The sequence below is a fragment of the Drosophila erecta genome, unplaced genomic scaffold (assembly GCF_003286155.1).
Source record: "Drosophila erecta strain 14021-0224.00,06,07 unplaced genomic scaffold, DereRS2 tig00000380-arrow-arrow-pilon, whole genome shotgun sequence".
Taxonomy (NCBI): Eukaryota; Metazoa; Arthropoda; class Insecta; order Diptera; family Drosophilidae; genus Drosophila; species Drosophila erecta.
In genome coordinates, this window is record NW_020825234.1 from 5,245 (window position 1) to 18,934 (window position 13,690).

Below are 13,690 nucleotides of genomic sequence, written 5' to 3' on the forward strand. Positions count from 1 at the left end.
AAGCATTTTCCGCACTAAGTACTCTGACCTCAAAATATCGCAAAGTTCGATCAATCAATTGGATTGGTTCAGCCTGGAAATATGTGGCAGGAAACCCAGATCATGACGATTTAATTATGATCGAGAATAATTTAAATAACCTTATAACTAACAATAACGATCAAGTAATAGTAAATAAACAACTGCAAAATAGAATCAAAAATTTAACAACAAATATGCTCACGAATTCAATAAAAAAAGATAACAATTTTAATAACGAAATAGCAACAAGTCTGCAAAATCAGGTCAGATTGATAGAAGAAGAAATTGTAAATATTAAATATGCAATTCAATGGGCTAAAATTAACGTAATTAACACACTCATTTTAAATGAATTTGAATTAAATGAAGTAAATAAAATTTTTCAAAAAAACAACATAACCTCTTTATCAATCGAGGCAATGCTAAAATTTTTTGATGTTTCAGTATTACACAATAAAACAGCAATTATCTATATCATCAAAATACCAGAACTAGACCCCACTACTTATAAAGATATGTTAATAAAACCCGTTATTAAAAATAACTCCATTGTACACTTAGAAACGAACGAAATATTTGTAACACAAAACGAAATTATTATTTTGTACCCAAAAATTGTAAAATATCATATTACTTAAAAATATGTAAAAAAGAAAACACTGTTAATCTTAAACAAACAGAATGTATTGCTAAGTTAGTTGAGGGAAAGGAAGCGCTGTGTGACTTCAGTAATGCAGAACATATTCAGGAAATAGAGGAGATCGATGGCAGATTAATATTACTTAACTACACCGGCAATTTAATACACAACAACATAACCTACAAGCTAAAAGGGACATATCTGGTCCATTTCTGGAACGATACCGTCCAAATAAAAAACAAACAATTTAATAATAAAGGAAAAACTATACTAAAACCCGGAACACCAATAATCCAAATGTCACCCATAGAAGTGGAAAGATTAAAAATTATCATTAGAATCACTGGAGGCCCTCAACATCAAGAACACAAAGCACATAAACAACATAACACATTCTACCATAAACCCCATCGCAATCTTGTGCTTACTGGCCACTATTATACTTTTTTCAATAATCTCCAAAATTTGTTTTAAATCCAGAGACAAAGTAACCCTTCAAATTCAACAAGAGCTTCCCACGCTCAATAACAAACTTAAAATAAATAATTTAAAGCCAACGCCGATACAACCCGAGTTCAACAATATTCCATATTTCTAACACCCACTTGAGGACAAGTAGGATTCTGAGGGGGGAGAGTTAACAACAGAAACTCTTGTTACTCCCCTCGACCGATTCAATAAATTACTAGTAATTTGCTTGCAAGAATTGTACAACAAAGTATTCTAAGAAAAACAAGAGTTCAAAATCCTAAAACAACAATATTGAAGGATCCGTGGGACGAACCCACGCAACGCCGAAATTGCAGAGATTGCAATTCGATCCAGTTCAATCAAGTTCAAACCACTCCAATTCTTCGCCTAGCCGCCGATCACGCCATCAGAGTCGACGCCAACGTTCTGCCGACGCCGCTGCCAGACACCCACAGCTAGCTCAGGACTTACTTTAAAATTCAATGTTCAGTTCTTATTTGGAATCCGTAATAAAAGGTCATCTTTCGCAAAATAAAACATTAACTTATATTCTTTTTTTTATTAAATTCTAAAATTAATATATTAATTATTATAATTATTTATGTAATTATAATTATAATTATAATTTTTTATTTATGTGGAAGCAAAATAAAAAGAAATAATTAAATGTAATTAATAATTACATGTAATAAATATATCAAAACAAAGGTAATGATTTGTCCAGGAGGAAACCCCTCAAAATTTAATTAAAATCTTATTTAACATCACATAAAAGTGCAACGCCCCTTAAGGTCCAGTGGTCAGGATGCTTATTTGACTGCAGCCATAGAGCACATATGTAATTTAAATCCGTTCTATTAATTTTCTTATAAACAGGACAGGTGTATAATTTTGAATTTTTTGCAGCCGTTGAGAATATGGCATAAATATGAATTACGGGCATTAAAGTAAAAAGAACCTTATTTGTTGCCTCTACCAATCGAGATGTTCGCTTATCCCAACCGGCGCCATCTACAAATAAACCATATACAAAGACACCCTCTTTTGGTGGCTTTTTACATTCTTCAGGTCCAACTTTAAGAACGTCGTTGTGCATTGTCACTTGGTCTAGTGCCCAACCTTGATGAGCACGAGCAACCTCTTGACGCATTGCAGTCAGAAATCCTTGGGGATTAAAAAATCCAGACATCCAAAAGACAACAGGACGAGCTCCAAAACACCAATTGTAAAATTGAGTGTGCCGTTCCAGGAGTTCAGTGAACCAAAAGCCTAAGCTGGAGGACACCCAACTTCCGCGTTTAAACACAGTCGGCACACGGGCATTAAATATATTGTCCAAAGCATCTCGTAGATTCTCGCTCATGATTATAGTACCTTCAACAGCTAGTAGTAGGTCTTTGAAAATACTCCGTACTAAAATTATAATCTAAAACAGAAAAAAATGGAGAAAAATGGGAGGTAACTATATAATTAGGATATAATTATATTTATAAATAAAAATTTGTGAACCTTTTTCTCACCAAGTAGCTAAGTAGCGCTAGTTCGTTATAACTTCCCAGCATAAGCCATTGCTTACTTAAAACAAGAGAGAACGCTATATTCGAGTTCCCCGACTGGTCGTACCCAAAAAGTTGGATGCTTCCGGACAACAGAAATTTCGTATCTTATTCAACTACAGGAAACTAAATAAGATCACAGTAAATAACCAAAAAGACCAGAATAATAAGATGCGTAACGCCATACGATTTTTTTGCACACGATTTTTTCGTGCTGACTCTAGAGCTCCCTCCAGGCTCATTCGAATTTTTGTTCAAGAGCCAGAGAGAGAGCGCCCTAGAGCCAGCAGCTCTCTTTTACGACAGCCGATCTCTGTATGTGTGCAGGATATAAAATGAATGTTGTCCCGCGACGATCCAGAGTCTTCTGTCCTCGGACGGCGGTGATTACACGATCACGTCTGTTTGGGTCTTCTTATGAAGATTATGTTGGAGGGCTTGACTTCGCCCTCTTGATGGGATTTACTAGCCTTGTGGCGTAGCAATGTAATTGCTAATAATTTCAATTGCCGGAGCAAGTAGTGGTTTATTATAACTCAAAACTAAGACTGAAGAGTTGACAATTATCGAGACTAAGTTTACCCTCACAGCAATGCATCGCGCCACCACGACAAGTCGGCAAGCCGACTCAGCATTCCTTGCAGCGTGAAGCAACACTCCGAATCAGAAGTGTCAGCTTTCCGCTGCCTGACGTTCTTGCGCGGAGCGCTAAACCCAATTCTGGCGTGTCAGCATTATTTACGCGAAGCTACTTAGTTGCAAGAAATACATTAACAGTTGTTAACTACTCCCCCCTCAAGAGTATGACCGCCCTCGGTCATGTTGAATGTGTCGATGGTTCGCTGTATCTCCCTGGAAGCTCGTCTTCTCCTTAGTACCAGATAAAGGGCGAAAGAGCCAATTAAGCCAACGTTTAAGGCCACACCAGCTACGAACCAGAGTCTTGGTGAACCTTCAGATTCCATGTCATCTTTAAAGTCTTGGATGGAGCGTAGGTTCTCGTTATTCATCCGGTGTAGCAGGGGGATGCTGTGAACTGGGTCGTGGCCGATGATGTTAAGTAAAGGTGAGCGCACAATGCTTGGCTGCTTGCTGAAGGCCTTCCGTAGGTTGACGAACTCTGAGCCGTTGATGGTTGCCGTTCGCTCAAAGGTCACCAGGTGGGTTCCCTCTATCAGTATTTCTGGGCTTCCATCGGTGCTGACGCGAGCTGATGCTTCGTTGATAATCACAACGACCGCTCGCAGAACGTGTAGTGCGTGGTATCTGTGCATCCGGTGACCGCAAAGGTGTCATGCTCGCATTCGGCCAGCGTGTCCTCGTCGAGGCGTAAGATGATGTGTTGGTGAGATACAGGGTAGACGGCGACCTTCTTGCAACTGAACTTGACTGTGGGATAGGCAATTCAAATGTGAATGCTATTTTCGGACTGGAGGACCCTGATCTTGGATGCTTCTATTAAGCTGACAATTGGGGTGTCCTGTTCTACAAGAGACTTCAAGTCGACATGGTCAAGAATTGTGGGATTTACGATGTTTTATTTGGCCAAAGTGATAGTGAGAATTAAATTTTGAATTTCTGTAAAAAGCATCCTATTTCTTGCCAGTAGAGCTTCGTATAAGTGTGGAGTGTCAACCAAGTCATTCTTACGGGCATTGATCACCTTATTGATGGTGTCAGTTAACTTGTTTATTTGTTTCTGGGTTTCGGAATTTATAGTTATCTGCCTGGAATTAGACTCTACTAGTTGAGCCTCTGTGATCTTAATCTTTAAAAGGTCCGTGGCATCGGGAGTACCCGCCACTACCTTTAAGGCTGTTCCTAGGAAATCTAAACTCCTAGCAATCCTATGATGGACTTTGAGGACGGACAACAAAGTTCTAAGATGGTCAGTATCGACCTCTAGTAACTTACGCATATGCGATTGGGGAAAAGACTCGGACAATTTTTCTGTTTCGTCTATCATAAAGGCGAATTCGGACAGGTTGCTCGAGTGCCACGCTGTTCAAAAACCAGCACATCACCATCTACGACAGGGATGTAGTTGGCATGCGAAAAGTCGGTGATCCGGGCATTCGCTGTTGCCAGGGTAATGAACATCATGAGGGCAAACCTGGAATTTAGATATAGGGTGAGACTCCAGCGCTTGTGCTTTCTTAAAGTAAACTACTAACTAACTGCAAGGGGAATGCCTACTTAAGGTTGTCCTTGTGGACCACCCTCCCCTTAATAAGAACAGACGTTCCCAGGTCTGCTTGCACTTTTTGTTCCGTGCATAGTGGGGTCAGTTTATTTCCTAACCTCTTGTTGTTCTTTACAAACACGCGTTCTCCTACCTCAAACACACGGTTTTGTCGGGATAGATTGCATCTTCCGATGCTGTCTTGTTGTGCCTTTACTAATCTTGCCTTGATTTCTAGGCAGCGCTCGTGGGCCCCTGAGTGAACAACCTCAATTGGTCTCTCACGAGTAACTGAGTGCACGGTTTTGTTATATTCCACCGTGGCCCTCAAGATTAGCTCTATTGTGTCGTTAGTTTTTTTGTCTAACTTCAGGCATCTGGCTATTTCTGCCAAGGTGCAATGGAACCGTTCAACTTGGCCATTAGACACGCTGTGAAGCGGAGGCGCATTCACGATGTCGATGCCGTAGTTGTTCTTGAGCAAAGATGTGATTGTCTCTGAGCTGAATGCGGGTTCGTTGTCGCAATAGATAGTTTTGATGTTTGGGAAAAGGTTAATGATCTGCAATAGGGGCCTGTGATGTCCACTATTGTTCTTGATGTAACAGGTTTCACTATTGCAAACTTAGAGAATTTGTCGACCCACGTCAGGAACAGCTTCCTGTCGGTTGAAAATATGTCGATGTGCACCATTTCGCCAGTATAACTGGGTATGGGCGTTTCCCCGAGCTCTTGCTTCTTCGGGTGTCTGTCGTACTTTGCTTGGGTGCATACCCTGCAATTAGCTACCACTTCCTTCGTCAGGCTGCCCATTTTTGGAAAATAGTAGTCTCGAAGGACTTGTTTAATATTTTCCTGCGCGGCTCTGTGCGCACGGTTGTGCTCAGCAGTGACGATTTCAAGTTGTTCGTTTTTGTCGGTTATATCTAACACGACATTCTTGCAGTGACGGAATTGAGTGGCTGGAAAGTGCGTAATGAGGTCGTGTTGGAAGCTTGCTAGTGTAGGCAAGTCGCAATGAATAGCGTTCACGACGTCGGGATTAACAACTTCTTTGAGGGTTTTTAGCAGGCAACTCTTGTCAGTAAAACTGATCAGGTGGCGAGATTTGCTTCGGAACAGCACTAGGTTCCGCTTGAGCGGGAAACGTGCTGCCTCCAGAATGATCTGGTTTCTGAAGCAATTTAAAGGTTTGTCTGTGGTCTCGACCGTGTAGGTCAGGGAGAGCTCGCTGTGTATAGTTGCAGCGTCTGACTGGGGCTCATTTTGTAAGGCATTAAGATTTTGCCTGGAAAGGGCATCTGCCACGAAATTTTCCTTGGCGTTGTGTTGGTCTATATAGGATTTCCACTTCTTAATCTTAGCGTTCGTGTTCCTGTCGGTAACAGCGAACGTGAGAGGCTGGTGGTCGGTGAAAATATTGATTTCCCTGGAGCCGTACAGAAAATTCTGTAGTTTACCTGGGGCCCATACAATGGCTAGCAATTCCCTCTCATTTGTGGCATAATTTTGCTCAGCCTGTTTCAGGGTACGGGAAATCATGGTGATTGGCCTACCCTCTTGTGATATGACTGCACCAATGCCATTTGCTGACGCTTCTGTGATGAGGTCAAAGGGCTTTTGGAAGTCGGGGTACTTGAGTATGACATCCTCTGATGCCAGAATGTTACGAAGTCTTTGAAATGCGCTGCGTTGAGTTTCATTAAACTCAACACCAATCTTCTTAGACATATGCCTACTCACAGAACCTTTTTCCCCTTTCAGGATGTCCGTTATCGGACGAGCTATGGCTGCAAAGTCTTTGATGAAGACTCTGTAGTAGCTGGCTAGACCAAGGAAAGATCTAACACTGTAGACGCTTTTGGGTTCAGGGTATTCCAGAATGGCCTTTACCTTCTCTGGATCGGACTTAGTTCTTAGTTCTTGGTGTGCCTGGTTATCAATCGATCTGCTGCAGGATATGTCAATGCTGTGACATCCAGCGTTATGATGAGAGGCAGGTGATCAGAGCTGAGATCAGGAGCCGATGTTATGGAAGCATGAATATCGAGAATGCCTTTCGTTACTGCAAAATCAATGCAGCTTGGAGTTCCTCTCCTACCGTACGGATACCGAGTAGGACTGCCTGTAGCCAGCGTGTTGACTTCCGTACTAAGAATAAGATCCGCGAGAGCGCGACCTCTTTGATTGCATCTTCCTGAGCCCCAGAGCCAGTGAGATGCATTCCAGTCTCCTGCAATTATAAATTTTCGATGATTTAGCGGTAGTATGTCAGCAAATTCATTTGTTGTCCATGTGAAACGAGGAGGACAGTAAATCGCACCAAAGTTGATCACACCAAGGGCTGTGTTTATTTCTGCAGACGCTATTTGTACTTTTTCGCTGGTAACAGGGCTCAGAGGAAAATGCACCAAGCTAGATTTTATAAAGATCGCAGCTCCTCCTCTAGCATTGCCAACACTTGGATCATTAGCTGGATATGCATCAAAACCATATATTTTTGGCACAAAGTTTCCTCGGCAGTGAGTCTCACTAATTAGTATGACATCGATCTTATTTTCTCGCGCAAAGCACTCAAGCTCTGGCAGCTTCGTGGAAACGCCATCGGCGTTCCACATTAGAATGCGCAGCGGCATCATATTGTTGATCGTTGCGCTTGGAGGGCAACAAGCAAATTAAGAATTTGCCCCTGCTGCTGTATCTGCTGTTGCTGCTGTTTGAGCATCATCATCATCATCTCCGTCTGTTTTTCCTGTAACGAGCGGAGTGAATCGATATTTCCATTGAGGGTTCGCATCATGTTTTCAATGTTATTTTCAAGAGATGAGTGATATGCCGTATTTCGGGATCTCGATGCTGAACGGTTGCGGTTGTTGTCTCGTTGAGCTGCAACTCGAGATCTCGATGACGAGCGGTTGCGGCTGTTGGTTCGTTGGTTTATGTTTGGGTTGTTCTGCTGTTCATGTTGAGTGACATGTACGCCTCCCCTAGCTGCATCTGCATAGGAGACACCTTGACGAGTGGCTACTCTTGGTCTGCTCCTAGTTTGATCGTTTGTCTCGGTTTGGGTATTCACAGTAGGCCGAGCTCCAACTCCACGCTTGGGCCGAGATCGTTGCAGGAACGCCTGGTATTTGGAGCACCCTGAATAGCTTGCAGGGTGCTGTTGTCCGCAATTGTAGCACGTGCACGGTTCACTGCGCGGCCTAGTACAGTTGCTGGCAGCGTGCTCGCCAGCACATTTGACGCAAATATGCGGTTTACGACAGTATTTAGCCGTATGGCCAAACTGTTGGCATCGATGCCATTGCACAACAGCATTGCGCTTTCGGAGGGGCTCAACGATAACCCGCATATGGCAAAGTGCCTTGACTAGCAGGATCTCCTTATTATTGGCCGCGGCGGCAATATTCACGAAGAACATATTTACCGGCTTGGCTACAGGGGTGCCTGGCTCACTGCGCCTCTGGGGCAGATGGACGTCAAGCACCTTGTGTCCGAATTTTTCCAGATCCTCCTTAATCTGGCTATGAAGCGTGCTGTGGTGTAAGCCTTTTATGCAGACTTTAAACGGCCTATCTTCCTTTAGTTGGTAGCAATGGAATTCATATTTTTCGTGCTCAAGCCATCTGACAATACTGCGAAAAGTGGTAGCGTCATTTGCATAGAGTCTCATCATACCGCCAAGTGAAGCCCTAGCTTCAACTTTATTTATGTCAATTATTTTCCTGAGTTCTTGCATGAGCAGAGAGACGTTTTTAATACCTTCCATCACTATGGGCGGTGGTTTGGGCTGCGTCTTGTTGGGAGAACCTGAGGTGCCAGGAGAGTTTGCGGCCCGCTTCGCCGCAGCAATGGCAGCTTGATGACTTGTACTAGGCCTCTCACATAGCACGTCGTTGGCGTTCTCAACTTCCATGTCATCTGGGTGAAGCGCTAGCAATTCGAAACGGTTTGAGCTGCCACTATAGTTCGATTGAGGTAGGGGAACGTTATCACCGTTCTTGCCGAGGTTAGCTTTTTTCCCATCAGTCTTTGGGGAGGCGCATGACTTGCGCTTTATTGTTTGAAAGCGCTGTGAGGCTTCACCTGAAGCAGGGCTTTGGTAGCGCGAGGCGGTTCCTGATGTGGACCCATTGACGCTCGAAAAAGCAGATGCCAATGAAGCTGCTGTGGCGGCAAAATCGGATACACGTAGAGTATCATTATCTGAGGGCGCGTTGACGGCATTTCTAAGTTCCTCTCCTAGAATTGCCTTGTTCTTATTGGTAGCACTAGTAGTCGTTGACTGCGGCTTGTCAAATTGTCCGGATTTCATCGCACGCCTAAAAGTATGCAATAATATCAATTGATCTTGGGGCAGAATAGAAACTAAAAGCTTCTATCTGATACATAAGCCGGAACTTATCTGCTGCTGGAACCAAATGGTAAGCTCCTCAGAGATGTTTGTTAAGCATTCCAACGGATGTTGTGTTAAGCTTGCCGGCACGTGGCCGCTGAACAGCAGAGCACAATTTAATTAAATTTGATAATTTTAAGAACACTGCACTGGCACCTTCGAAAGCTCAATCCGCAACTTTTAATTCTTTCTTTAATAAGATTTCTTGAGTCGTGTCGAAGAAGTCAATTGCAAAACTTAAATGATTTCTAACATAACTACCCTGTTAAATCAGAGTGTTGAGTTCAAGATGCAGTTGGGCGCCAGATATAAAATGAATGTTGTCCCGCGACGATCCAGAGTCTTCTGTCCTCGGACGGCGGTGATTAGACGATCACGTCTGTTTGGGTCTTCTTATGAAGATTATGTTGGAGGGCTTGACTTCGCCCCCTTGATGGGATTTACTAGCCTTGTGGCGTAGCAATGTAATTGATAATAATTTCAATTGGGTTTACGGCTGTATGCCGGAGCAAGTAGTGGTTTATTATAACTCAAAACTAAGACTGAAGAGTTGACAATTATCGAGACGAAGTTTACCCTCACAGCAATGCATCGCGCCACCACGACAAGTCGGCAAGCCGACTCAGCATTCCTTGCAGCGTGAAGCAACACTCCGAATCAGAAGTGTCAGCTTTCCGCTGCCTGACGTTCTTGCGCGGAGCGCTGAACCCAATTCTGGCGTGTCAGCATTGTTTACGCGAAGCTACTTAGTTGCAAGAAATACATTAACAGTTGTTAACTTGCACATTGTAAATTTTAACAAAATATGCCCTTCACAGAAGTTTGTGGACTTTCAATCTATATTTTTTGTACTGGATTGCCACCAAGAATTCAATTTTGAAGTAGACAGTTAGCATATAAAGTTTTTTAACTATTTAGTATAGTTAAAATAATATATATAATATAATATATTAGTTTGGCAAATATCTCCCGTCCGCCTTTTTGTCTTTTGAATTTCGCGGCTATGTACAAAGCGCTACAGAGCTCGTATCTGGCAATACTATACATAATTTGAAAGGTCTTGACATAACCTACGCTATGCATGATTAGATTGGATATTGCGTTTAACAGTTATAGACGTGTAAACATGGAGTTCACTAACGCCGAAATTCGCGCTATTTTAAAGTTTTCCTTCGTTAAAGGCAAATCCGCCAGAGAAACGTTCCGTGAGATTAATGGTGTTTTGGGGGATGGTACTCTATCACTTCGAACCGCGGAGGAATGGTTTCGACGATTCAGAGCCGGTGAAAACGACACCATGGATAAGCCAGCCGGCGGAAGACCTGTGACGACAAATACCGATCAAATCATGGAATACATCGAGTTAGACCGGCATGTGGCATCTCGTGACATCGCCCAGCAGATGAGAGTTCGTCACCAAACCATTTTAAACCATCTGCAGAAGGCTGGATACAAAAAAAAGCTTGATGTTTGGGTGCCGCATGATTTGACGCAAAAAAACCTTCTGGACCGAATCAACGCCTGCGATATGCTGCTGAAACGGAACGAACTCGACCCATTCTTGAAGCGGATGGTGACTGGCGACGAAAAATGGAACACATACGAGAATATCAAGCGAAAACGGTCGTGGTCGAAGGCCGGTGAATCGTCCCAAACAGTGGCCAGGCCGGGATTGACGGCCAGGAAGGTTTTGCTGTGTGTTTGGTGGGATTGGAAGGAAATCATCCACTATGAGCTGCTCCCATATGGCCAGACGCTTAATTCTACCATCTACTGCGAACAACTGGACCGCTTGAAGCAGGCGATCGACCAGAAGCGTCCAGAATTGGCCAACAGGAAGGGTGTAGTGTTCCACCAGGACAACGCCAGACCACACACTTCGTTGATGACTCGTCAGAAGCTAAGGGAGCTCGGATGGGAGGTTTTATCGCATCCACCATATAGCCCGGACATAGCGCCAAGTGATTACCACCTGTTCCTGTCCATGGCGAATGCCCTTGGTGGTGTAAAGTTGAACTCAAAAGAGGCTTGTGAAAAGTGGCTGTCCGAGTTCTTCGCAAATAAGGAGGGGGGCTTCTACGAGGGAGGTATTATGAAGTTGCCATCTAGATGGAAACAGATTATCGAACAAAACGGCGCATATTTGAACTAAATCCGATCACTGTAACACTTTTTATAAGGCATTGAATAAAGAGCAAAAAAGCGGAAGGGAGATATTTTCCAACCTATTACAATAATGATATACTAATATACAAGTAAAAATTTGCATACTTATGTATAATGTCAATTTTCAGTATTTTGCAAATGCAAATATTATTTGTTGAATGTTTTTATTACATTCTAATTTGATATTTTTAAATACCTCGCAATTTTGGGTGTGTAAAAAGGCTCGAAAATTTATTTTTTCTTCTTTTAGTTCCTCTAAATCCGTTTGCTTAAAGCTGACAAATACATAGAGCTCATCGTTTGCTACTGTTTTTCCTTTTTTAATATTGTATCCGTATTTATTTCCAATAAAAGTTTATATGTGAAGTTCAGTTGTAAACGGTAGCTAATTCGAGCGGCGATTTTCACTAACGAATATTAAAAGAACTTATTAAAAAATAATAATCACAGCCTCAATTTTTAAATAATATTTTATTAGGTCATATTACAACGAAATTGACCAAAACAATAATCAAATTCGTTTCTTAGATCAAAATTGATTTCGGAACGAAAATCGTCTTCTAGCACAACTACGCACACATGAACAAGTGAATTCAAAAGTGAAGAGAGCAATTATTGCCGACACCGAAAAAGTGGCTGCATAGTGACAAAACCAATGTAGGGCCGTTTCGCATCTTATTATTCTTACATGGCTTTTACTCTACGAGTATCGGGTGTAATAATTATAATAATAATAATAATAATAATAATAATAATAATAATAATAATAATAATAATAATAATAATAATAATAATAATAATAATAATAATAATAATAATAATAATAATAATAATAATAATAATAATAAGAAGAATAATAATAAGAATAATAATAATAAGAATAATAATAATAATAATAATAATGATAATAATAATAAATAAGAATAATAATAATAATAATAATAATAATAATAATAATAATAATAATAATAATAATAATAATAATAATAATAATAATAATAATAATAATAATAATAATAATATAATAATAATAATAATAATAATAATAATAATAATAATAATAATAATAATAATAATAATAATAATAATAATAATAATAGTAATAGTAAACTAACTAGTGGAATATCTTGTTTAATAATTGGTTTCAAATCGGCATGGTCCAGTATTTTAGGATTCATTATGCTGGCTTTCGCCAAAGTTACAGTGAGGATAACATTTTTAATCTCTGTTGTCAACATTTATTTATTTGTTTCTGAGTTAATTGTGATTAGCCTTGAATTCGATTCTACCAGCTCAGCTTCTGTCATCCTAAGTTCTAAAACTCTGAGGCGTCGGAAGTGCCCGCGACCACTTTAAGTGCTGTTACCAAAAATACAAAACTTCTCGCAATTCTATGGTGTACTTTGATAACGGACAATAAAGTTTTCAGATGCCCCATGTTGACATATCATCATCTATTAATTTGCGCATATGGGACTGCGGAAAATGCTCGGGCAACTAGGACAGCAGTTCCACCCTCCCCTTTATAAGAACAGACGTTCCTAGGTCTGCTTGCACTTCTTGTTCAGTGCATAGTGGGGTTAACTTATTCCTTATTTCTTCTTTCTGCTCCTACCTCAAAAACACGGTTTCGTCAAGCCGGGTTACATCGTTCGAGGGCCTAAGATATCCACTATCGTCCTGGATTGCACTGGTAATACCACTGCGAATTTCGAGAATTTGTCGAAACACGTTAGAAATTTCTTCTTATCGGTCAAAAATGTCAACGTGCAACATCTCGCCTGTGTAACTAGATGATAGGTGAGGTATATAGGTATATTTCCCCGGGCTCTTGCTTTTTTGGGTGCCTGCACCACCTCTTCCGTTAAGCTGCTAATTTTCGGGAAGTAATAGTCACGGAGGATTTGCTTGACGCTTTCCTGAGCTGCCCTGCGTGCCCTATTGTGTTCTGCAGTGATAATTTCCAATTGCTCGCTTCTATTTGTTACGTATATCACAACATTTTAGCAATACCAAAATTATTTCGCGGAAAATACCTTTTGCGGAAGCATCGTTGTTAGGTCGAATGGTTATCTGAAATCAAAGTATCTGAGGATCACCTTCGGAAGCCAAGACATTTCTCAGCCTCTCATCCCTCTACATGCTACCGATGTCGATAGGAGTCTTCCTAGACATGTGTTTGCTGATAGAGCCATTTTCTCCTTTCAGCAGGTCTATCAAAGTCCTCGTGATTGCCGCGAAGTCTTTAACGAAAC

The 13,690-nt window shown here is 41.2% G+C and overlaps 1 protein-coding gene across 1 annotated transcript in view; it reads right to left on the minus strand.

The window, feature by feature from the left end:
* Window positions 1–2,251: 2,251 nt before the first annotated feature.
* Window positions 2,252–13,690, minus strand: part of LOC113564708 (dynein heavy chain 8, axonemal) — a gene marked incomplete at its 3' end in the record, with an annotated part of 47,743 nt that continues 36,304 nt past the window's right edge. The window contains exon 3 of the mRNA XM_026983574.1: window positions 2,252–2,558. Within this exon, the coding sequence (XP_026839375.1) occupies window positions 2,252–2,558 (307 nt within the window). The remainder of the gene's footprint in view (window positions 2,559–13,690) is intronic.